The following is a 27,114-nucleotide window of genomic DNA, read 5'->3' as shown; positions in this document are numbered from 1 at the left end:
GGTAGCCCAGTCCATTTTCGGGTAGCTTTTAATGTTTAGAGAAGCCTTTCTTATTGAATTGAAATCCAACTTTCTGCAACTGCCTATCACCATCCAGTTAGCTAGTGTATCTCTAGGGCCTAGAACAGCATCTGAATGTAGTAAGTGTTCGATATGGAGTTCTTGGAAAAATCAGTGAATAAACAAACCTCTTTCTTTTACTTTTTCTTTAAGTCACAAACTTCATAATCTCTTTTCCAAATAACGAAGTATTTGCACATCATTCTCAACATTTTCTTCGGGTTCAGGGTGCCAGTTGCTCCAAGTGCTTTCCCCATGGTGGAGTTTCCCCAGATCCTTCACCGTCCTGGGCGGTTTGTTCTGGCCTTGAACAATTTCCTCAACTTCCTTTGCCATGAGGAGACCAGAACTAAGCACAATGTACGAAGCATCATTTGGCAAGAGCACAGTAAGTACAGCCACTGGTTTTATAAGTCTGGACTCACTTGTTCATTAATTCTGAAAGGGGATTACAAAAACTCATAAGCTAGGATCATCACAGGGGCGACTCCTACTAAGTATGTGGTTCACTCAATTCTTTAAATGGTCAGTGAATCATGGCCTATAGGCCAACTCTGTCCCACTGTCTGTTTTTATAAATAAAGTCTTACTGGAATATAGGCCCATCCATTCATTTATGTATTATCTATGGCTGCTTTCGCCCTACAATGGCAGAGCTGAGGAGGTAGGACCAGGACTATGTGGCCTGCACAGCCTGAAATGTTTCCACCTGGTCCTTCATAGAAAAAAAAAAACTTTGTCAAATCCACTCTAAAACATTCTTGCCGAGAATCAATTAAGGTTCAGGCCAAGATAAACAGTGCCACCAAATACCATGAACCCAGGGAACCTAAGAAAATATTCCCTGCAAAGAAAAGCTCACTTTTACTTTAGAATTCCTTTAAATCAGCATTTCTCCAAACTCTGTAATCGGTAGAATTATCTGTGAAAGTTTTAAAAAGTGCCAATTCCTGGGCCTCTAACTAGGTCAACTGACTTGGGAACTCTAAGGTATGACTTTGAGTCATCCCTGGCATCAGCACATGTGTCGTAGGCCTGTCCTTCTCCCATGGTCCCCTTCAGTATATTTCTGTTTTTATTGTTACTATTGTGATTGTCTGTTTGCTTAATTTTTACTGGGAAATAATTTTTTCAACCCACAGAGAAGTTGTGAAAAGAGTACAGAAAGCATTCCTGTGTAAGCTTCATCCGGATTCCTCCCATGGTAACATCTTGTATACCACAGCAGAATTATCAAAACCAGAAAACTGACGTTGGCCACTACTATTAAACTGAACTACAGATTTTATTCAGATTTTACCGGTTTTAACATGCAATCTATGAAAATGCCTATTTCCTTGAAATTGTTGCACATGTATAGACTCTTGTAATCGGCACCACAATCAGGAAGTAGACTATTATATTACTCCAAACAAACATGCTCACGCTTCCCATTGCAGCCATAGCCTTCCTCCAACTCTATACCCTGAAAACTACGACTGTCCAGTATAATTTGGGAAATGCTACATAAATGGAACAATCAAGTCGGGGACCTTTTGAGATTGGTCTTGTTCACTCACCACAATGCCTTTCCTATCTGCCCACGTTGTTGCATGTAACAATAGTGTATTCTTCTTTATTGTTCTGTAGCACTCCAATGTATTGATGTACCACAATTGGTTAATCCGTTTGTCCAGCCAAGGACATCTGGGTTGTTTCCAGTATTTTTTGCTGAGTTTTAATAGAACTGCTATAAAAGTTTGTATCCAGGTTTTTGAGTGAACGTAAGTTTTCAGTTCTTTTGGGTAAATCCCCAGGAGTAAGACTGTTGGGTCACATGACAAGTCTATGTTTACCTTTATAAGAAACTGCCAACTGTTTTCCTCAGTGCCTATACCAGCAGTAATGTATTTCAGCTGCTTTTCATTGTCATCAGTGCTTGGCATTGTAGGATTTATTTATTTTTGCCATTCTAGTTGGTGTGAAGAAGGACCTTACTATGGCTTTAATTTGCGTTTACCTAATAGCTAACGGTGTTGACTATCTTCTCATATACTGACCAACCATAGGTGCATTCTTTGGTAGAAGAGGTGGTCAAGCCTTTTGACCATTTTGTAATAGGATTGTTGGCCTTCTTACTCTTGAGTTTAATGTGTTCTTTATATATTCTGGATATAAGATCTTTGTTAGATATGTGAATAGAAAATATTTTTTTCTAGACTGAGCTTTGTCTATGGCAGAGAAAGTTTTAATTTTGAGGAAGTGCAATTGATCATTTTTTTTTTCTTTTATGGATCACATTTTTGGTGTCATTCTTTACCAGTCAGGGTTCAATCAGGAGAGAGAAACTACACAGAAATTTGAATATGGAAAGTTTAGTAATAACTGTACCAGGGGATTGCTTAATGATGGTTGGCTAGTAAGAAAAAGAGAGATCTCTAGATAATACAGGACTAGCAGGTAGAAGAAACAGCCACCTAAGGGTGAGGTCCTCTGCTTAAGGAAGAGCCCACCCCTCCCAGGCCTGAACTCTAGACCTTGTGGCAGAGGGTGTGGCCATGGCTTTCCCAGTGGTTGAGAGATTGCTATTGGGTCTCGCTGGTGGAATTTGCTGGAAACCCGCCCTCTGGGTACCAGGAAAAGCTATTCATGGGTAGGTATCTCACTGGAGGCATAAAGCTATCAAACTGCCAGAGAGGTGTGTTGGGAGAAGCTTCTGGCCTATGAGTGCTCCTTGTCACCATTCACATCAGGGGCTGGGTACCTATGGGAGAAGATGTCCATATTGCAAGAGTCTGGCCATGAGTATTTGAGACCAGGAAGAAAAACCCCTTCCTCTTGCAATGTCTCTCCAGTGCCCTCTACTGACAAAGCTTAAAATCATGCCAGTTAGTCAAGGAAGAATATTTAAAGGGTCCAGATCGATATTCTCAGGGTGGAGTTGGTCAACAAGGCTCTGCCTGCAGTTTTCACAGTGCCTGTTGGATAGGGACCCTGCCTCTTCTTGCATCAGTTCTGAGCACGGATGGTCAACAGGAGTCTTCCCCCCGTTTTTGAAGTGTCCAGTGGGAAGGGGGAGAGGAGTGGTTTCTTTGAAATGTTCACCTGCAGCAAAGTGTGTATAGTCAAAACGGTTCTAGGGCTACTGTTTCCCAAGTCTAGAAGAAGACTAGAAAGAACAGAATTTCCTTGGGGCTGTTGTGTCTGCAACCAGTTCCAGTTCCAGGTTATAGTCTGCTCTACAGCCCAGACTGACATATACAGGAGACAAAACAAAAGAAACAAACAAAAACAGAAACAAAGCAAAACAGAAAAAGGGACTTCCCACTGGGTCATCCTGAAGTCCATAGTCAGTCCTACTTCTCTCCACCCTTCAAAGTCTTCTTAGCGTTATCTTATTTATTTTGTCCAGGGTTCATAGTTGCAACTTGGATGAATATAGGATGAAATGAGCTTACTCCATCTTCTCTGGAACCAGATACTACCGTTGGCCTATGTTTAAATTGATTTATTTCCTTAGACTGCATGTAAAGGCTTGTTCCACATGTAAATGTTTCTGAGCCTCGCTCAGGGACATTCTTTCTAAAAAAAAATGCTTATCCTGATCTACAAGGCTTTCTTATTTGCTAATGCTGGAAACGAGCCATAATGTGGGGTAAGAAAGGGACAGCCACAGTATTATGAAGATCAAGCTCTACCGAACACTGGAGCTGACCCGAGGGAAAAACTGAAATTGTCCAAAACTGCCAGCTGGTGGTGGCAAATATTCATTTGGCATCATTGATTCACACCTTTGTAACATAGCAAAGGTCCTGGAATGCCTCGGCACTCTTTCAGCTAAACCACCATTTCTGACCTTGCTAGCTATCAACTTTCCCCATGGTGTTTCCTTTTTATAGATGACATCTTTTTAATGCTCCCTGTCACGTTTTTCCGCATTTGTGTAGACTACAGAGGAGTGGGATTCTATCTCAAATTTACACATAAATTTAACATGATGATAATAATGATCACAGCAATCAATGATCAGCTGAGTGGAAGGGATGCTACCGTTTCATAGGGCCTACTGTGTGCCAGTCATTATAATAGGCGTCTTAACTGCATTATTGATCATTCTCCCTACAATTTATTAGCTTACAGACGAAGAAAATTAAATGGTACAGCAGGTTGGAAACCTAGAGTCTTGTTCCAAATGTCATTTACTTTTCCCCAAACCATCCCTTGACTTTACCTGCTTTACACACCCTCCCACGTCTCTGCCACTCCTTTTGTTGTACCTTTAAGCATAAGTTGTAGCATTTTGATTTTAATTTAATCTACAAAACAATACTGCGACCTCCTTGATGGCAGTGAATTACCATCGGTCTTCAAACACCTACCCGACGCAGAATCCTGTTTTAGACACTGAGTGGCTACTGATTTTTCATAGCTGTCGGTTTAGAGGCTGTCCCTCTCTGGAAACTGACTTAGCAGAGAGATGAAAATAATTTATCTAGAGAGTCACAAATCCATTCAATGATCCGCTGAGTGGAAGGGATGCTCAGTGATTAATGAGGCTAATCTGACTGATGATCAAAATTTGACCATGCATACACATGAGCACATAACTTGAGAAGAGGTGTCACTGTATGCATTAATTTAAAGCGCCATATGAAGAAATGGAGCCCAGTGTCATAAATGCAAGTACAAGCCTTTCAAATACACAAGTTTCAGAGACACATATATGATGATGACACATGATAAAGGCTCACATCAGTCATGCCACAGCCTCCCGTCCTGATTACAAAGTACACGCTGTCCATTTCTCTGAACATGATGACATGTTATCAAAAGATGATAAATGTCCTCACAAACAGGTAGGGCTAAAAAAAAAAAAATGCTTGCTATATTTCTCTGTGGTTTTGCAACAACAAGCATCTTGACTGGACTTCCTACCTGCTGGGGAATAAAAAAGCAAAAGGCTTTAAACTACCAGGAAAGCTCAAATGTAAAGAGATAAAAATCAGAGGATCAGAGCATTGGAATGGACATTACATTACATCTACTACAACCCATTACATCTACTACAACCACAATCCAGAGCTGGAACTTGCTCCAAAACTTTCTTAACAACTAGTATACATCCTGTACCTGAATTCCTCCATAGTCAGGGAAATATCTAGAGTGCTCTATGTGATAGAAAGTTCTTTTGTTTGTTTATTTGTTCATTCATTCATTCATTCATTTGCTGAATATTTACATTATTATTTTTTTTTTTTTTGAGACAAGTCTATGCAAGGCACTAGGAAAATAGCCATGAACAAGACAGACGTATTTCTACTCTTAAGAAACTTCTAGTCTATTAGAGGTAGCAGACAAACAAAACTATACAAGAAATATATCATTTACAAATGTACTAGAGAGTCCGTATGTGGTCTAAAAAATAACTTATTTTTTTTAATATTGAACCTAGTGAGTTCCTCTGAATTTTTAACCAATTAACCTAGGTTGTACACTTTCGTGCCATACAGAATGAGGCTTTTCTCTTTCTTCTACATGGTGACATACCAGATATGTGAGGACAGCTAGCATTTTACCTTCAAAACTTCTCCCTGACAAATGCCTCCAGAATTTTAAAAATTCTTTCACATTTGATAAAACGTTGTGGCCCTTAATTCACCGCTCTGGTCCACCATGCTAGTTTTTTTCTCTGTGAACACAGTGGCTCACAATCTATCACATCTGTTCACAGTCACATTTGTTACAATGAATTACATGGCCCCAATATAAATGCTAGAGGGGCTTTAAAATGCAGGGGAATACATGCATATTTAGTGAGAACTGTCTCCACAGTAAATCGCAAATCTCACCTAACAGTATTATTTTCCTCATTGTCAATCGTACACCTTTATTGTATTATTTCCAAATGTAATCACTGACGTGCACTATAATATGCACATACATAACAGCATTAAAATGGTAATAGAATGGAGAAAACTTGATTGAGGAAAGAGAATCAAATATGCTTACTGGAAATACAACACATGGAGCTTCATCATAACCTTGCATCACAGAGGCAACATGCCGACTGCTCAGGATCAGGCCTCTGGAGCCAGGTTTGCTAGATTCCAACGCTGATTCCATCATTACGAGTTGTGTGACTCTGGGCAAATACCTAACCTCTCCGTTCCTTAGTGTCTTCATTCACAGAATAAAAATAAGATCAGAACCTTTGTCGAGCTGCTGTGAGAATTAAATAAGTCAATCTCTGTAAGATCTTAGAGGGCTTGACTCATAGTAAGTGTTACAGATGTGTACATTATTGTTGTTATTACAATTAAATGTGTGATGAAAATGCAATTTTTTTATTTGCTAAAACCAAGTCAGTCTTCCTTAAGAGCTTCCCTCTAAGTTGGAAAAGGGTGGAAGGAAGCGTTTTCACATTGAACATATGTGTTAACGTCATCACACTCTTTCTAGGTTGAACAGGTTCTTTTGGATTTTTTTAAAAAAACTGTATGGAACAGAGATATCATTTATTTCTCTTTCTCTTCAAGAGGTAGAGAGATCTACCTCTCCCTCTTCCCTTCAATTAACTTCGGGTGGCTTACAATTGTTCATAACATTTGTTCTAATCTTCCTGGCAGTCGAGGCAAAAAGAAAAACGAAACTCCCAGTATGACAAAGGAGGAAGTGTGTCAGTTCCACGGAGAGCTAATATCAGTTTAGTTTTTCTGGTGCCTGCAGGTATCGCCGTATCTAGAATAGAATCTTTGACCACACTACAACCAAGGTAAAACTCATAATCTTTGTGCTAGTGCATCTGACTCTGTAGAAGAACTGAAACGCATTTCTCCAATTAACCTGGTAGTTAACCTTCTGTTCATCCAATGTCACAGCTCTGTAGAAACAGGACAGAGATGACATTAAAGAGCTTGCAGTTGGAATAGACTCGAGCCCACTGGGCAGTTTGCTGCTGAAGTCTTGGCTGTTTTCTTAGGCCAGGGGTTTTAGAGCATGAATAAATCCAACTCTCTGGAAGGAAAGTTTCAGCATTTATTTGTTTAATCTCTCCAAACAGTCCAAAAGTATCACCTGAAGGTAGAACTCAGAATTGAATTTCTAGTCCCAGAGGACACTGCTGTTGCTGCCAGAGTCGGCCGAAAGCCCTAGCATATAACAAGCACATTTGCAGTGAGAGTCTATTAATAAACTGATGAAAGCTCACCAGTTAAAAGTGGAAGAATGCTAGTTAATGCTCTCTGTTGCTTTTAATAGACTGAAACCTGTTAAAACACTGCTAAATAATAAGGCACATTTTTCTTGCCATTGATAGAAAAAAGAGGGACAAGAGCACACACACAATTGAGAGAGTAATTTCATTAGGCTCTCTACCAAAAGCAGCTGGAATGGAGCAAAACCTAGAGTCCAGAGGGTCCAAGGAGCCCCCACAGTAAGTCTGGAGATAAAACCCAAGATGTTTCACTCAGACAGAACTCTATGATTACATTATCAACTTTTCCTGCAGCTATTAAATCAGTGGAGCAAAAAATAGGCACATTTGGTCCGCTGATAGAGAGAGCTGGGTACAGCAGAAAGAAGATTGAAATGGAACAACAGATGTCTCAGGGCTCTCGTATCAAGGTGCATGCTCGGAAGGGCTCTTCCGGGGGCTCTAATGCAGAGAATGGCTTATTGAGCACAAAAATGAGAGAAGTTAGAAGATGGAGTTTTAAAGACTTTCCTCATTCTTTAAGTTCCCAGATGGGCTGTTTCATCTATTTTTGGATTTGTGATGTCAAACCAACCAGCTGATGCAGCCATTTCAGTGAGATTTTTGCTTTTGTGACACTTGTCAGGATTTAGCTTCAGAGTCAACACTTGGTTCTCCCTCTCTAGCTAGGAACATTCGTCCGTCGGCCCCACCCTAAGTCATGAGTTGTCCAGACCTCCAGAAGATTCTGAAGCTCTTGGTAGGATCAGAATGTGGCTTCAATGTCAAAGGGGCCTCACTCCTCTAGTCATGGAGGCCTCATTCCTGATTTCCTGTCTCACTGTCTGAATTTGGATTCACAACCTCCCTTTGAAAACATGCAGCTATCCATTCATCTTTTACAGATACAGTATTCCTAAAATTCTTTTGCTTCCATGCATGGCTCCGGTGTGTTGAATCTTACACCAACCTGGGTTTACCTCCTGCTTGCCTTAGCCACCATGATCAATGTGTCCTTATTACCGTCTCAATTTCTCCCTTTCTCTCTAAGTCTTTTTGTCGTGTCTTTTCTATTTCTGCTGTATAAAATAGAATAGAAAACCACCGTGGCAGATTTTATTACACAAAGATGACCTCAGAGCTCCCATCTCACATGACCGTCTTACATTGTGACTTTGACACTCCGCCATCACTGGGTGGAATCTGCGATATTATGCCTGTAGAGGTGAGGTCATAAAAGGAAAGGAAGCCTCAGCCTGGCCGTCTTTTTGGAACCCAGACGCCATGCTGTGAGAAGCCAAGGACATAGAGAAGCCACCAGTAGCTGCTCAGTAGTCCCGTTGATGTTCCAGCCAACAGGCAACATCGACAGCCTGACGTGTGAGTGAGGAAAGCTTTGAGGTGACTCCAGCACAACTTATCCTTTCACTATAACTACACCCCTGCTCCCTCACCCAAGCACCCCCCCCCCCATTTAACCTCAGAATCATGAGCGATATCAATACTATAATACTGGTGATACTATTAAGATACTAATAATTATGAGAGATAGTAAGATACATGATTTTGGTTTTTTCCCCTACGAAGTCTGTAGTGGTTTGTTTTCTATACACAAAACACATTAAATAGCTGATTATTAAAGGTCTCTAGACCAGGTATTCACAAAATATGGCCCTTGGGCCAAATCCAGCCTATTGCATATTTTAGTAAATAAAGTTTTATTGGAACATAGCTCCTTCATTTACATATGTCAGTGGCTGCTTTCATGTGACAGTGTCAGAACTGAGTAGTTGTAACAGAGATGACATGATCTACAAAGGCTAACATTTAATACCTGACTCCCTTAAAGAAGCAAAGTTTTCTAAACCATGATCTAGACAAATGGTTGACTTTTTATTTTCAACTTTTTTTTGGTAACTTTTTACCATTTTGCTGCCTAATATACTTATATCCTACCCAGCTACGTAAAGTTTTATTTTAATTTGCACACTAAAGGAAAAGCTACATATGTATACTCATGCATTTGAGTAAAGCTCTCATTAAATTGAAATACACCAAGAGTTTATAAATAGCCATGTATGTGATTTTCATTATGCTAATGTTGAATTGAGTATGAGGTGATTACCCAAAAGTAAATACATTCATTGACCAACCAGGGATTGTGACACATTATAGTCAATGTTTTGTTTTTCTTTCTGGAATAAGAAGACAGCCGATACAACTGGATGCATTTTGAGAGTGTCGTGTTAAGTGAAGTTAATCAGGTGGAAAAGGACAAGAACCATATGATTTCACTCATATGTGGGATATAAAACAGAAAGCAACAAATGAACAAACACATAGACATAGACAACAGTATGGTGGTTACCAGAGGGGAAGGAGGAACAAGGGGAGGATAAACAGGTTTAAGGGGGTCAAATATATGGTGATGGCGGGAGACTAGCCTTTGGGTGATGGGCACACAATGCAAAACAGACGATGAATTGCAGAATTGTACACCTGAAACTTATATAATGTTATTAACCAATGTAATCCCCAATAAATGTAATTTAAAAAAAGACACCTGAAAAAAAAAACCAAAAAAAAAACAAACCCAGAAACTCCTGACTATTCAGAAGTTTACACTAGGTGGGATTTTGATGAAAATAAAACAAAAGCTTTCTTAGGTTTTTAAGTAAAGACAAATATTCTGATAAAAAACCAACATCTCAACTGCATTGCCCTGATGACAAAGTACCTACAGATTGAACAGGCATGCTTTATGGATTCTAAATGAAAAAAGAACTTTGTCAATCAAGTCCCACTTGACTTCTTTCCTTCATTACTGTTTGGATTATTAGAAATAAATAAATGTCTGCAGGATACAATTTAGGAAAACTCTTCTCCTCCCCCATTAACTGCAAGTTTGACGAAAGATGCTACCTTTACCCTTTTGAATAAAAGGAATAATAGTGAACAGACATACTCAATGGTCTGAGAGCCATGCAAATAAACTGTTCTATCAGTGTTCCAACCATAGCTAATAGATTAGTGATTTTTAACACAAAGACACATACTCTGGTTAGAATCTTGGATTACCTTGAAGTAAGAAACCAGTTTTCACCTACAGTTTCAAAAAACTTTTTCAGATCCACTCATCCTAGGTCACAAAAGTTAACACATACTAGTATCTGGGAATAAGTAACAGATCTACATGACAAATGTATTTTCCCACAATATTTGGCAAATGAGAAATTTATGAGATGTTTCTACTAATAGGGAGACAACTATGACTTCTGTCCCATTTCTGATACTCAGTCTCCTGCAAAGCAAATTCTTTAAAATGGGGATAGAAATAACTTAGAAATAATTCTTTACATATTTTTTAAAAATTCTGTGTGAGGCTAAAACATGATAATTTATATGATGCCATATTGAAATTTTAAAAGGTATATAAGTAAAAACTATACTGCTTTTCCTGTTTAGGACATTATCGACTTTATAGTGAAAACTATTCATGATGTTGAACTCTAGACTACATTACCGTATTTTTAAATACCACTATAGATTGATCTAAAATGTCTTAACTTACATAAGAGAAAGCTTGCATTTATGGGCCCTGAACCAATCCTTTCTAGGTTAGTAGATTTTCAGTTACCAAAATAACTGCACTAAATATTACCTTAGTTACCTGAAAGAATTAAAGCACTTTTTCAAAGTGAAAACTCCTAGGAGATAATACCATCCTGTGAGAATCTAATCTCTTTTAATGTAGATAATCTTATATCTTTATTTGATAATTTTGTGTACTCATTTAGAAAAATTAATGTGCTATGGGGAAAAACAAACAAACAAACAAACAAACAAAAACACAGAAGACTTTCTTTCCCTTTGTATTTAGGACCCAATTTTGTTTTTCCAGGTAATTATGTCATTGTCTAGAAAGAACTACAAAATCAACATATACAGAAAAGCTAAAGTTAAAATGGCTTTACGGGCAACTTCTAAATTATCTGCTATAAATTTTACATAGCGAGATCAAAGATGTTACTTTTCAATACACATGAATCATTTGTCTGGTAAAATTATAAAAATGACAGTATGGTTTTCATTAACAAAATATAGCCTAGCAAAAAGCTGTGGCCCTTAAACTTATCTTCTCTTACCAGCTTCCATGCAGGTGAAAACCACAATCAAGACATCAAGAACATAAATGTGGGCAGACACACACATTCGAATTTTGAACAGGTCCAACAGCTGATAGGCAAAAGGCCACTATTTATAGTGGCCTCCTTAGGGGTGTCAGCGGCTTTCACAAAATAAGAAGAACTATCCTGAAAAATCCAACAGACATGGTGATTATCAGTTAGCAACCCAAACTGGGGCTAGTGCTAATAAAGATTATGGGAGGAATAAACATGTTGCTGCCTAAGAGGTGACAGCAAGGCAAAAGGCCCTGGGAGGAATCAGAACGCGGTTCAAATCCTAGCTTTGCCTCTTACACATTTATTCACTTCAGTCAAGTTACTTCACTCAGAACCTGGTTTCTTTATCTGCACATCAAGAACATCTATTTCCAAGAGTTAGGTTGTCCCATAACTTTCACAAGCCTCTGGCATAGAATTTCTAAATCACTTTGTTCTGTCTCCTGCACTAAAGTGAGTCACTGGAGGATAGGAGCCACATCTGAAGACGAACAAATACTGAGTACTCATTAAATGTTGTTTAAAGGAAACATTTTATCTAAGGAGTTATTTTAAGGATTACATACCTTTGACATTAAGCTTAGCCTATGCTGGTTAATAATATTTGTGTCCCCTTCTACCTACTTCACATGAAAGGTCATTCTACTTGTTCTAGACTTTCATGGTATCATATCTGCGATTTTCTCGTGACAAACCATTACCTATCCTGAATTATATTTGGGGTCTATTTCTTGTTTTCTCAACCTTGAGGGTAGAATTCGTATTCTGCATCTTTGTTTTCATCCCTCCAGTATCTTGTATATTGCAAAAATACTTGAAGATGAATGGGTGTGGGTGGATAAAAGAACAAATAAATAACCTTAAGTTCACAAATCAGACTCAAATATCTGACCATTTCAGAGAAGAATGGAAAAGTTTTTCTTTTCCACAAGTTCTCCTACTTCCTGGGTAGCATGAAAGAAATGCATTTTTTTTTTCCTGGTTTTACTTAATTCTACTAGAGAGCTGGCAGGGAAAGAGAAAACTGGACAAAAATAAAGTAAGGTTTAAGTGGGTATCATTACTGCTACACATTCTGCATCTTGACCTTCACCTTGGAGTTTGGCCAGACACCAACTGTTAATCTGAGGGTATTTGATTTGAGCAATCACGTAAGTGTGAAATGTTGTCGAGGCTGCCCCCAAACTGAGTCATAACAAAAGTAAACTTGAGCACTGGCTGTGTTCTGGCCAAGAGGCATGGACATCACCCCACAGAGTTAAAGATGCTCTCTGCCCTCAAATTTAATCCGATACCAATGTCACAACTTGAAGTTAGTATATAATCAATCTGACTCAACAGAGCTTTTTAAAATGTTCTTAACCCTCATTAGAAACTGAAGTAGTACAGTAATATAATGATGAATCTAAATGCAATTATGATAATTAAAATAGCAACTTAATTTTATGCTGTCTTGGAATATATTCAACCCAAGGGTTGCACATTCAAATTCTGAGTTACCCTGGTTAATGTCTTTGACTTGTATTACAAAGTAGTTACATGTAATAAACTTCGATTAGTAAAACTTCTTGACTATGTGCATTCAAATTGTTACTATATATTTTAGAGTGTATTAGTTTTTACTATTAAAATAATTCTTAGGATGATCTTCTAGAAAATAAAAGTAATATATCACTGTTCAATAAGAGTTTTAGTTTAAAACTGCAAGTTGCTGTGATAAAGACATACAGGATAAAGGTGTATGCTCCATCAAGGAGCTGGAAATTTGATGGGGTTGACAAGCAGGAAGATATACAATTTCCACATGTGCCAGGCCGGAGCTTACAAAGAAGCCTGGATGTAGGAATCACCCAGGCAGAGTGTGCATGTATTTGTACATTTGTGTGAATCCATGCCTGTCTGTACTGGCACACGGCAGGTGCATCCTCTGTGTATTGCGTACATGATGCACAGGATGGGGTGAGGTATAATGGAGGACTTGGCCAGGTAAAAGATGAATACATCTTGCTCCCAATTCTCAGGTGATCTCATTGGGCTGTAGTTAAGGAGAGATTTGGAGGCCAGCCAGAAATGGTAGATCGCAAAAAATTTCTAATGCCACATTAAAGAGTTTGGAACTCACAGGACACAAATGCAATTCTTAAGTCTTAATTTAAATATCTGTTTCAGTTTGGGTTTTACTAAGAATTCAGTAGAGGCTTATGTCTCCTGACTGTAAGAAATGTGCTGTGAACATGTTTTGTTTCACATTTCGTGCCTATTACTATTAAATATCAAACCCTTCCTTTTTCTATTTTGGAGAAAAAGTTCTCTAATGATCCACGTGTTTTTTTACAGGTGCTCATTTCAAATTCTGTCATATTTAAGATTGCTTAACTTTTTTTGTTATGGTTAAATTTCTACCTTTAAGAATTATTATTTTGCAATTGAAATATGTTGTCATTATTTAAGCTTATGCTTACTCAATTTCTAAGAACAGTATAAAAATAGAAAAAAAAGCACACCCCTTCAGAAATTAAAAAACAAAACAAAACAAAACATACAAATGCACATGGAGACACAGATGTTTTTACCAATATAGCATCTGTAGACAAAGCTACTGGGAATTTAATTTAATTTTAAAAAATTCATCCAGATGTCTAGTATTCCACAGATACGGATTAGGTGTCTAGTTTATTTATTTTACAGATTTGATATTTATGGTAAAGAAAGACAAATAGTTATACATACAGTGTGTATACATACACAGGCATGCATACACACATATACACATACAAGTAAGGGACCCAGTTGCTTTGGATTATAACACAAAATTATATACGAGCTTGTCAATTTGGTCTTAATTTCCCTCTTCTCTTGCACACCATACACCAACACCCAAATAAAGCTCTCTGACAGGTTCTTTAACAAGTTTAGGCCCTTACTGCTTCATTCATTCATTATGTTGAATAAGACATGTTCTTGTCCAGATGAATTCATTGTAAAACTCTTTTGTGCTTATGTGTAATGTTATCTAGGCTACAATTTTTATCAGTCTAATGGAAGCAGCAAAAAAATATTCATCTTGATTTCCTCATGAACAAAAAGAGCAGGATGGAATATTTTGTGTTATTCCATGTCATCCCTAACATACAATTTGTTATCACTGATTCACATACAAAGATTCTGGAACCCCAATATTCAAATGAGCTTTACGTATTTTCTTTTCCCCCTTCTGAATTTCCTTTCTATTTTTTCAATCTCTCTAGGTATCTGCTACCAGCACACTCTGCTGGCACTTGTCACCTATCTTGAGAAAGGAACACTTGATAAAGTCTCTTTCTTTGACCAATCTGAAGCTTGTCATGAGCCAGTGCTAAGAAAAGAAAAAGCACTTTCTTTTAAAATAAATGATCTCACAATGGTGCTTCAACTCCTGCGCCAAGATGCTTGCAATAGGGTCCTTTATCACAGAGTAGTGATTGTCCCAGGGAGGCTTTGTCTGGGAGAATGGGTCAGAAAAGAAAAACCCCAGGCGCTAGCACAATTTCCACTGTGCCAAGCGGGGCATTTGTACACCACTGCACCAGATCTATAAGTGCTGATAGAAATGTGTCCCTTTTCAAATGGCTTTATATTGCCTCTTAAACTACAACAGAGCTATAGATTCATAAGCCACAAAAATCTATGTTTTTCTTCTTAAAGAAAATGTGCGAAGCTGATTATAAAGATCTGGTGCAGTAGGATATTTAAAGGACGGGTATTAATGACAGAATCTTGCATATAAGTAAATGTGTGTATAAAATATTTATACATACTATATCATATATATACACATATATATACACATATGTATATGTGTATATATATACATATGTGTATATATATACATATATATGTGTGTGTATATATATACATATGTGTGTGTGTGTGTGTGTGTATATATATATATATATATATATATATATATATATGATACAATATCAAAGACACATGGCCATCTGATGTCAAGTCCAGCTTGTACTTCATTATAATTTCCAAAATTTGGGGCATCTGTTTGAAGCCTACGTCAAGAAAAGCAAACTTTTCCCATCTTCCCTTTGAAAACAGAAACAAAGCTAATTCCGACTTGTCCTCTGCTGAAAACTGTGTGTCCGTTTTCTAAATGACATTGGGGTTGACTTTTCCTTATAAACTATTCATCTACACCTTTATTTGCAGACCACCATTCCAATGATCTCACTTCTGACTAAATGGAAAGGGAAAAAATATGTGTGCCTAGCTTTACCTGGCACTGGGTCTGATGTAAATATGAATGTAAATAGCTGGCTCCAGAGGGTCACGCTCAGGATAAAAAAGATCCCAGACTTTGTGACCTTATAATTGAATGATTATCCCAAAGAGGCTTTGTTTCCTGATGTATTTGTTTGCAGTCACTGGTCATCATTTTACATCAGATTATCTTCTTTATCACTAGAGAAGTCTCTTTATCACTTTAAGCCCCTGAACAAATAATGTGAATTCCAATAAGCACCAGAGTCAATTATTAATCCAGAGCAAATAAATGCTCCTTTGCATTCAGAGACCTTCTCAACAATAGATTCAAAAGTATTCCACTGTTAGCATCCTTGAGTCAGGTGAGTACAACATCCCTGGATTATAATTTTATATTTAAGAAAAGAACAAGAGAGGAAAAGATAGATACAAAAATACTGAATCTTAAGAGTGAGAACTACACACTTAAATTGTCACATGGTAGCTTTTTCTAATGAATGTATTTGCAATTCAGTGAGACTTGATAAAGAGAATTATGTAATGGGACCTGGGAGAAACATTCTCAGTTCTTACGAACTAGATGACTAGGGTAAATCTATATACATAATACGCTGATTAACTCCTGATTGATAGTCACTGAAGGGGCATTAGAAGTGTCAAGTGTTCTTTACCTGTGAAACTAGAGAATCTCAACAAACAAACAAACTTTAGGGGTTAGATGTCACGATCTTTACGAAAACTTGGATTAATGAGAATCATCTACTCACAAATAATAAAGTGTAAATTTTGCTATGCTTCAAGAATAAAAACATAAAACAGATTGCTTCAAATTTAAAACTACTTATGCATTATCTGTTGTATAAAAAGTATTGCGTAAATAAAAGATAGACAAATGGATTATTCAAGAATGTACCATCAACGAACATACCATTTAGCAACAGAAGGTAAAGAAATAAAAATTATATTTTAAGAAAACTACGAAAGCATAGTTAGAAAGGTATGGATTCTTACAGAAATTCTTAGGCAGAAAGAAGTGATATGCTTTTAAGAAATTTAGAAACGAAGACGATAAACCATACTGTGTCTCTGGGGAAAATATTGCAGGTGAGCAGTAGGAGAAAAGTTTAGAAAGGTAAGCTGTGGCCAAACTTTGGAGGGCCACAAGGTTCAGCATAAAGGCAAATTGAAGGTTTATGAATGAGTAAGTGCTATGACCTATGCATGTCTAGTATAAACAGAATGAAGGATATGCAAGAATGGGGGCCAGGACAATTGCATGGGCAAGACACAGACCTATAAGGGCAGGCAATAGTTAATAACCACGTGTGAAAGATGTTTTCTGGGGACTGGATTCCAACAACTGCACCAATGAATGGGCTGAGATAGGGAGACAAGACAAAGACAGCTAGAAGGTTTCAACTTGGTGAACTGCTGGATGCAAAATAAAACTAGATAAAGACAGGATGAAGAGAAAGTTGGGGATGATGGTTAAGATTTGGTCGACTTTTTGAAAAACCTATAACATTGAGGTCCTGACAAACCATCCATGTGAGTGACCAATAAGCCACAGAAAACCAGGTCAGGATTTAGGAAAAGAACAAGGCTAGAGATGTGGAATGCTGAGAAAGCTAAGCACAAGTGACAGTGGAAGCCATGGTGGAATGTTGTATCTTATTGCTCACTAATATCTGCTTCCCTCCCTGGAGGAGATTATTCTTCTTTGACCGTTATAATCAGGCTTGACCATGTGAGTTGCCAATGAAAGTGAGAGGAGTATTATATGTCACTTCCACGAAAAAGCTTTAAAAGCCTATTGTTTCACAATCCTTTTTCTCTCTTCCATGCAATCGGTAATGTCCACCTAGTCAGTGCTTCACTAGGTTGGCCCTGGAGTTAACATGGAAGAAAACCACAGCTGATATGTAATGTGAGAAATAATTAGCTGTAAAAGCCCCTAGGATTTCAAAGTTAGCCTAGCCTAACCTAACTGATAGGCCATGGGAATAAGATTTCCCAAAAATAGAAAGTAAAGAAAGATCACAGGATGACCTAGCATAAGACTAATTCAGACAACTTTGAATTTGTCATTTCATAGAGAAAAAAAAAAGTTACATTTGTTAAGTTAGTTTGAGCATAATTTCTTTATTTTTGGCACTACTTTTTCTGTATAAAATTTTTGTATTAAAAAAACAAACTTGCTAGATTAGACAAAGTTATTCTCGCCAACTTTGAAAATATTTGTTCTATGAAATATTCTGCAATAAATAGAAACCACCTTCACATACCAACACTTTTGAGTGTTCAAAATTGTTTTAAAAATATTATTTTGCCTGTAAATTTTTCTTTGTGTAAATTCACCAACCTAATATTTCTCATTAGATCACAAGAACTAAAATTATGTTTTAATATTAAGGAGTATCTTTCTTGCTTACAGATAGGGGAACTAGGCTTTCTATAAGCAGTTAGTGGTTGATCTTTGAATATTAGCTATTGCTCACTACTCCAGCATGCAGACTGACATAAAAAATGAAAAAGAATTCCAAGATCAAAAAGCTAGTGAATAAAAGCTTACCCCATGTGTCACTTAGACATATGTATTAGCCCAAGGCAGCAATTAAAACCCATAATATATGATTTAGGAATTCAAGAGGAATTGTTTGTCACAGTTCTCTTTTTATCGAGTAGATTCACAATGAAAATTTGTTTTATATGAGTATTCTATTCCTTGTATGTTAGAAAAACCCAGGAAAACTTCCAATTCAATTTTCTAATTCAAGTTGACACTACTTTTTGCCCTTTTCACTGTGGCCCACCCTTAAGGTTCTTGTTGGTCGAACAAATAATTACATATGTAGACTTTTTAAAAACAATTAGCTTTTTATATAGTTGGATTAATTTTATTAAGAATAATTTGGTAAAATTTATAAAATGTGATTTAATACATCTGTATATTTCATGTATGAATAAGCCCACAAATCACAAAACAACCTTGTGCATTAAGTAGAATGTTAATATATTTTATGATTAAAAATACAGGATATTTAATTCTAGACCCTTATCTCTCTCTCCATCTCCAAATGTTTATCCTTTCTAGGAAACTCGCTCAGAGACACATCTTCTTTTCCAGACTGTACTTCTTTCTAACCAGTATGAGGAAGCAGGCAGTAATAAAAAGGAGAAGTGATAAGTTTTAAGAAAACTCCAGTTTGTCAGCATAGATGTCTCTGATTTATATTGCAATACAAATAGAACAATAACCTATGAAATGACAGGAGCTTTCTTGGGCTACTTCTCATAGGTAGTTTTGTGGAAATCTCAGTTTGATACAATTTGGCTTAAAGCATCTAGTGAGTGTGTAGAATCCTTAGTCTTTCAACCTATGGGGCTGTTTTGATTGATTGATTGATTGATTGACTGACTGATTGACTGATTGATTGATTGATGTAGCTCCTATAGATTAGGAGAGCGATGTCCATCTTGATGCCCATTATTTCCTTCCTTTGACTTTAGAGTATTTGTACCAACTTCATGGATTTTACTATCCTTTCTGCCTTTCTGGAATTTTCCCTAGCTCCAGCTTGAAAGGGTATGTCACCATTTCAATGCCATTCCAACCATTAGTTAAATTCTGGCATCTCCACTGGAAATCTGTTTACCTTATGTAGGCTGTCTCCCACAGCCCAACCCCAAAATTGTTTCAGTTCAACTTCTAAAAGGACAGAGCCTTGATGACTGCCACCCTTTATATTTAGTCTCAAAGTTGAGGGATGCAAGAATGGGTTCATAGCTCTCTTACATAATCGAAACAACACATGTGGCAGCCTTTCCCGTAACCCAAGTTAGCAGTTCCACCCACAAAGTATATAAATATCTTTAAATGATATGCACCCTCAAGGTAACAGGGATTTTTTGCATTTTTAAGAGGAGTCAAGATAACACCAATAGCCATTATTGATTAAAACATCCAGGAGTAGAAAAGTTCAGGGGCAAGAAAAACACTTTACATTAAACTCTGTACATCAAACTCATTTCTTCACATTAAACCCTATCTGCTATTATTCTCCCTACTCACTATCTTTCTGCAAATGAAAGACATTTCTTTATGGGAAGTATGGCTTTTAGGGATGCCAATTTGTGCCCCAAAATCTGGGAGCAAAAATTGTACTCACCTGCTTCATTACTGTTCATTCCCCTACAGCCCCCAAAATAAGGCAGTGAGTTTTCAATAACAGAGGAAAGATTAATGCTTTCCCTGTAAGGTTTTACATCCAAATTAGTAAAACGGCATAATCCAGCTCTTACTCGGGATACCAAAGAAGTGAACATGACAGCACTTCTTTTTTTCCTTAAGTATGTTGTGACACAAAATTGAATGACTCAGAGAATCAAAGAGGTGAGAGACAATTCAGCCATCCAACAGACATTTTACTCAGCACCTACACCCAGAGCCAGGGTACAAAGATGACAGATGCACTCAGCCTCAGAGAGTACACAGGGTTCTCAGGGAGGACAGCATGATGCATCGACCAATAATACCTGGGAAAAGGACAACACTTTTGTCATGGGAACTTGGCGAGAATATCATTATGCCTTACAGATTCACATAGCAGTCAGCATCTCCCAGATCCTTTGAGTAGCATATTTATGTCTAATGGCTGCCACCATGGGTAATAAAGTCGCTGTAATCTGTTCTAGTTATTCACTGTAGCATTTTATGTTTTCATCAGTCATGGCCAGAAGAATCTCTTCTAGTTAAGACATTACTATCTATGATGATATGAATGTTTCCTGACCAGTGCCATTTGTAGGGACTAGAAAACCACCAACATGTACTGGCCCTTATGTTCTAGAGAGTGATTTATTAAAGGTTCATCCATGAATCACACAGTACTTCCTTTCATGTAAATTCCGAAGACAAGTGTTCTTATATTTTAAAATGCCAGCTTAGGGAAACCCCACTGGCTTCCCCTGCCATGAATAAACTGATTGTTTGCAGGAACTATCTCAAGGGGCCATTCAGAGGCCATTATTTCACTGTGAAGACTCTGTTAAAAAGAATAATTGGTATCAATAACACTTACCTGTGTATGCAGAGAGAAGGTTACCCAGCCATAACAAGCCCAGAATTACACAGTCACTACTTAAAACATTGCAATGCTTGGGATTTATGAGAATAAGGCCTGTCAGTAATGCCCTTATTGGGGCCTTCTCAATTCATTTGGCATACTTCGCTGTGGATTCACAGTTAAATCAAATCTGCCATGCAGTTATAGGCGAGGGTGCTGCGTAGGCGATGCAAACGAGACCCACGGAAAAGGTTCACTTTTCAAAAATGGTTACTGGGGACACGGCTTCAAATGCTTTCATGACTGTCGTGCTCCTTTAAAACAGACACAGGATTGTTTCAAAGGCAACATCTGCCGCATAACTAGGGATTATCTTAATGTCTTCAGGGTATTAGAAAAACGAGGGGAAACAATTACCATTACACAGAAAGATGGATCAAGCATGAATCGGTGCGGCAGGAATATAAGTAAACAGACACGGGATGACAAGGGAAGGCGTCCCAAACAACAGCTACGACGATGGTGACAACGACGACGACCAACAACAACAACAACAACAACAACAACAAAAGATCATCGCTTAACCTGTTTTGTCAGAGCTGGTATTGATGGTATTGGTAGTGATGGAGGTGAAGGTAGTCTTTGCGCTGTCCTTGGCAGATACAGATTTCTGCTTATTTTTCATGGCTTCCAGTGCTTTGAGCTTCTTGGCATGTTTCGTGCCTTTGTAGTGGGCCGCAGCCTGGCTCTACAAAGGAGAACAAAATGAACCATGCAATCAGGCTCATTTCTAAACTAGCATTCTCTGTATTATTGCAAATACAGACTCCCTTTCAATAATAGGTACCATTCAAGCTCATTCTGGCCATGGCCAAACAGTGGGCTTCTATTTAGAATGATGCTAGAAAGCAATGGGAATCATGTGCTAAAACCTCTGGATGGGAGGAAGAAATAGTCTATTGCTTCTCTTAAGAGAAATATAGTTGAACACTAACATGTGAACAACATTTTCTCTGTGGAGTGGGGAAAAAAAAAAAAGAATTTACACCTGTATTGCCTTTGTTCTGCCACAGAAGATGCTGGGCACCCAAAGATTAACAAGGGCCCTAGAAAAGAATAGCTCTCACCTTCTTGGCTTGGGAAATGTGTTTTCTCTTTCTACAATGTGTCTTATTAATACAGTCCCCAACAGGTGTCTGCAAGGAAAAGTTTGCATATAACAAGGGAAGTGGGCACCCTGGAGACGGAGACTGAAGCTTCAGAGTTCAAAAGCAAATGCACTGCCTACATCCAAATGGAGTACGGCGGAAGCTGGGCAATTTTCTTACTCTTTCTTTCTCCTTGCTTCCTACAGAGGGGAGTCTGAGAAATTCAAGGTAGTGGCATCCTTTCAACATGTGAGTCTTTCATACCCTGACCCACTATAAAGAGGATCCAGTGTGTTCTGACTACCTTATGGGCCCAATGCAATTCTTTTGCTTGTGCCTTCTGAGACTTTTTAAAAAACAGTAATATACACTTTCCTAAGCTTATATTTCAGTAAGACTATTGGGGGGGGGGTACTTAAGAGATACATTAATTGAGACAGAAAATTAGCTTAAAGTAATCTCTATTTATTAATGTTTATTTATAGGAAAAAACAAAAACAAAGCCTGTGTGGCTTGGGGTGGGGCTGGGAGTGGACAGGGAGATTCTTAGATCAGAAAGTTTTCCAGCTCAAAAAGTTTAAAAATGCCACCTCACAAAGCATATCTCAGTGGAGGATTGTGCCTGCTAGATTGCCCATTATTTCCCATGGCTTATTGAAACTCAATGCTCCATTTTGTCAGAAAAATAATAATCCCATTTTCCTCTTCATCACAGCAACTGTGGTAGATAGGGTGTTGCAGTATATAGCATCTTTTTACAAAGGATAAATAATGCACACCTTCATCTGCATCATTCTGACAAGTATCCTTGAAGAACTAGGTACCCTTATTGAAAGAACACTGGACAAGGATATTATATATTAGAAACAGTTTGAACAGAGAGGACATTCATGCATCGGTTACAAGTTTTTCAACAACACATAACATTAAAAGACATAGCGTGAGCCAAAATATGAAATTAAGACTTGCTATAGTTAATTGAAGAACCAGTGACAGATTGTTTCAAAGTCTACATGGAGAACTCTACTTCGATAGACAGAGGCATGCATGCCCTTCCCCTTTTATTTCCTGCCTAGTTCTCCTTTTTAATAAATCAAGTCCTTTGACCACATCTCTGAGGGTATTATGCTATAGTCAATTAAATCCACAATATAGTTGGTCATCTTCTCTAGGCAGCTGGCTATATACTTTCCTTTTAAAGCAAAGTGCCTCTCTTCTGTCAGCATCCTTACACATGCTATAGAAGTGAATGTTTTATATATACTACATATTGAAAAAATAGGGTTGAAATGAACAGTGATATTTCTAATTATACTTCCAAAATATACATTTTAAGGTTTCTAGCAAGTATGCATTCTTGGTGGTATTTCAAATCAGATAAAACCTTTGTTTTAATACAACAGGGGCCCAGGTGAATGTCATTATTTTGGAAATTAAGAAATTTACTCCAAGAGAACCCTGTAAATAGAGTATTTATACTCTCCAAATACTCTCTGCACAAGTACAGCTAAACCAATGCTTCCAACACGTGAAACGGCTCGGGCAGTTACAGGGAGGACGAGATAATAAAATGACCAATAGTTAGTGTGTCCCAATTGAGACACCTGATATATTGAAAAGCAAAACAAAACAAAATAATAAAATAATGCATACTAATTTATTAATTGAATAAAAGTCCCAAAGCACCTTGATAATAATTATCTCAACTGAATTTTTCTGATTAAAAAAAAGACAACTGGGCCTCCCACAAATTTGATTAAAAAATCCAATGATATGAAGGTTCCAAGTGCCATAGAGAACCCAGGACATGTGGAATTTAGGGGAATGATGGAGTACAGAAAGGGTGACAGCACTAGAAGTGATCAATGTGATGATGGTACAGGGTGTGTGTTAGAATGGAAGTGGACATACAAGTTGGAAACCAAATGCAGAGAGATAACCTTTCTGGATATTAAAAATTTTCTTTGTCATCAACCTTTATTTAATGTTTGTAGAATTTACTGGACTGCTCTCGGGTTATACTAGTACTGAATTTTCTCTCTATGTATATCGACCCCGTAACTCTTGGTCCACCGTGATACAGGTGTGTTGTATAAAGGTGTGCTTCTTGTGTAAAAAGAGAAAACTCAGCTCTCCTCACCCCTTTCGGCCACTTCACTGGACTGGATAGGTTATTCAGCCACATCTAATTTTTCTGTGACTGTAGATAAAGCTGCAGCCTGAGAAAGAATCCTGCTGGGGGATTTTTAAAAAGCAGCAGTTGGCCAGAGATGTTTCTTTGGGCCTCATCAGCTTTTCCTTTGGGCAGAGAAGCGCTGGATGCAATATAGCACATGATATTCCCTCCAATGTTGTTTCTTGTTATTTATTAGCCAGTCTCTGAGTCAAGACTTTCCCAGAAATCTGGGAACCATCAGACACAAGCAAATAGTTATTTTTCACAGGAATGATTTCAAGGTTAAAGAAGTATACTACTTCATTATGGCATGTTTCAGAATTCTGTATTTTAAAACTAAAACAGAATCAAATGATCTTAGTACACACAGAAGTGAACAAAACAATAAAAAAATTGGGCTTTGACAACTTACTTTTAAATAATAAGTGGAATATTGGTGTATTGTGTAACATAAATCACTACTACCGACCTTGAAAGAGCACATGACACCAAGAAATCTAACAAGTGTCATCACAGAGGCAAGTGCTGCTGACATTAAAGATATGCACACGCATTTCTGTAGAAAAGAATGATGTCATTTTAAATGTCATTGCCACATCCTAGTCATCAGTAGCCAGTCAGACTTTTCATCATCAAATTTTATCTTCAGTATGTCAAAATGGCTTCCAGTTTAAAAACAACTGAAGTGCCAAAGTAGATAAAAATAACTGTTAAATGGCTAACATTTGGGAGTAGGGTTTCATCCTTTTGAAACACATTTATTTTACTTATCTAGGATGCTTCTTTATAAGTCACTACTACTCTGTGAAACTCACTGGATACTTAATATTTATGTACCATTTTATTCCTTTAGCGCCAATACCTTGTACACTTTTACTCTGCATCTCTTTTATATAAAGGTGTTTTAATATGTTTTTCTAAATCTAGGGGGTGTATTGTGAGCATACATATCTGGTTACCATAACCAACTAATTTTTATAAACACGTGATTTCAAAAGGAACAAGGTGATCTTTGTTAGTTTGTGATAATCATGTAATTTTACCACATATTCAATTTATTAAAATAATAAAACAACCATTATATGAAAACGTAACATCAGAAAAAGGAAGAGTAGGTATTAAAGAAGTCACCATCCTCTTTGGGGAGGGGAGAGGTGACACTTGAACCAGAGGAATTTTTTTTTTTTTTTAAAGAAAAAATCTGAGTTTTAAAATTTTAGCTTAGACTATTGTTTTGAAGATGAAGACAACATCAAATGATAACATGTGATATAGCATTCAAACTCTGAAATGCTTATTTTAATTTTATATTTTGAGAACTATTAAAAAATTACAACAGGAAAAAGGTTTAAAATTTTGCTTCATCCACGTACAGTTGTTTTTATGTTACATACACTCACTGAAGTCTAATATTGAGGCAGCGTGCACAGGCTCAGCCATATAGATTAAGACCAGTATGCATTCTAATTGGTCAGTGGCTTGTTAAATATTTTGAATATCACTTTTGTATACACCAGTAGAAGATTTCCAAGTCCTTATTCTATTTTAACTCCTTTTTTGTTTTTTTAAAAAATCAACTCTCAGCTTAATTTACCATTCATATAAAGCATTAGTTCTCAAAGTGTGGTCCCCAGACCAGTAGCAGCAGCATCATCAGTAGCAGCAGCATCATCAATAGCAGCAGCTGGGAGGGAGTTTGTTAGAAATGTAAATTCTCTATCTCCATCCCAGACCTATTGAATCAGAAACTACAGAGCAATCTGTGATGTACAAGTTTTCCAGGTGATTCTTAAGCATACTAAAGCTTCATAACCATTCATCTTAAATATTAGCTCATTTTCTCCAAAGATGAACCCTTCTTATGTAAGCAACCAGAGTCTACATTTTTTAAGATTGATGCATTATCATTTGAAGATTGAACATTTAGATAGGTCTAAATGTGAGCAATATGTATCAACTGCCCTCCCCCAAAATGAAAAGTTTCTTTTCTTAAAAACCAGTCATAAAAAGAAGTTAAAAATAACTCAGATACATGTGTAACTGGGAAACTTCTATCCAAGAAGGATGCACAGAAAATAGCAAATCAACCTTGGAAATCTCAATACAATTCGGAAACCCCATATAAGTGCTTTGCAAGTTCTAGTGATTTTCTTTTTCTAGTTTTTACCTTTCCTCTCCAAGCTAATTATTGTTGCAGCATGATCCTCTGACACCATTATTTATACCTCTATACTGAATGCATTACCATGATCCATTCTGTGGGAGCTGGGGGAATCCCCAGTTCTATGAAAAGAGAAGCTAAGCCAAGCCCTGTGTCACAATTCTTCAAACTTCACTATTACAAGTATCTAATTCACTATTTTATTTGCATTAGTGTTAGTGTTATTGATTTAGTGCTAGTCATGTGCAAGTTCTTTCATTATATACTTAGGGCTCTTTTATTGAGAAACATGTCTTGCCAGCAGGCAAATAAAAGCCACTCCAGTAAGCCAAGAAGAGTGCCTGAAGTGGAGTAAGAATGCCACTTAACAAAACAGCTAAGAAGAAATTTAGAGACAGAACAGTTCATTGTTTTATATTTTCCTTACTGCTAGGAAAACATGTACCTTTCAAATTCTCTTACACAATAAGGGAAATAATGTGATATACATATTTTCATTCCTTAATTACATGTCCCATAAAGAGTATTTAATAATTTAACTTGTGATTATGTAATTTACATGGAAGTAGATGACTGCATTATGAATAAAAATGAAAATTCACTGGCATTGAGTCCCAAAGTAAAAAACACGATTCAATTAAGAGCATTCTCTCTGAGCTCAAGTGATTGATGCCTCACTTTAAATGTGTTCCTGTCTTCTGTACTCTTCAATACAGAAAGAACAATAACAGTAACAGAAATAGAAAAATTGAAAAAAAAAAAAAAGATAATACCACACGAGTAAAGTGATTTTTATACACTACCACTACTCACTGAAAAAAAAAGATATAGATAAACATTTTATAAGCAAAGAAAATACCTTGTCACTTATGTGGTTGCATAAAGATAATCTAG

General features: G+C 37.2%; 1 protein-coding gene across 4 annotated transcripts in view; it reads right to left on the bottom strand.

Annotated features, from left to right (window-relative positions):
- The window catches only part of ZNF385D (zinc finger protein 385D), a 723,301-nt gene that overhangs the window by 58,172 nt on the left and 638,015 nt on the right, over positions 1-27,114 (bottom strand). For all 4 annotated transcript variants that reach the window (XM_019726024.2, XM_074312787.1, XM_019726025.2 and 1 more), the window contains one exon: positions 21,321-21,483. In XM_019726024.2, coding sequence (XP_019581583.1) covers positions 21,321-21,483 — 163 coding nt within the window. The remainder of the gene's footprint in view (positions 1-21,320; positions 21,484-27,114) is intronic.

Source organism: Rhinolophus sinicus, linkage group LG10 (genome assembly GCF_036562045.2).
Source record: "Rhinolophus sinicus isolate RSC01 linkage group LG10, ASM3656204v1, whole genome shotgun sequence".
NCBI lineage: Eukaryota > Metazoa > Chordata > Mammalia > Chiroptera > Rhinolophidae > Rhinolophus > Rhinolophus sinicus.
The sequence above is the reverse complement of the archived record's forward strand: the minus strand, read 5'-3'. Positions and strand labels throughout refer to the sequence as shown.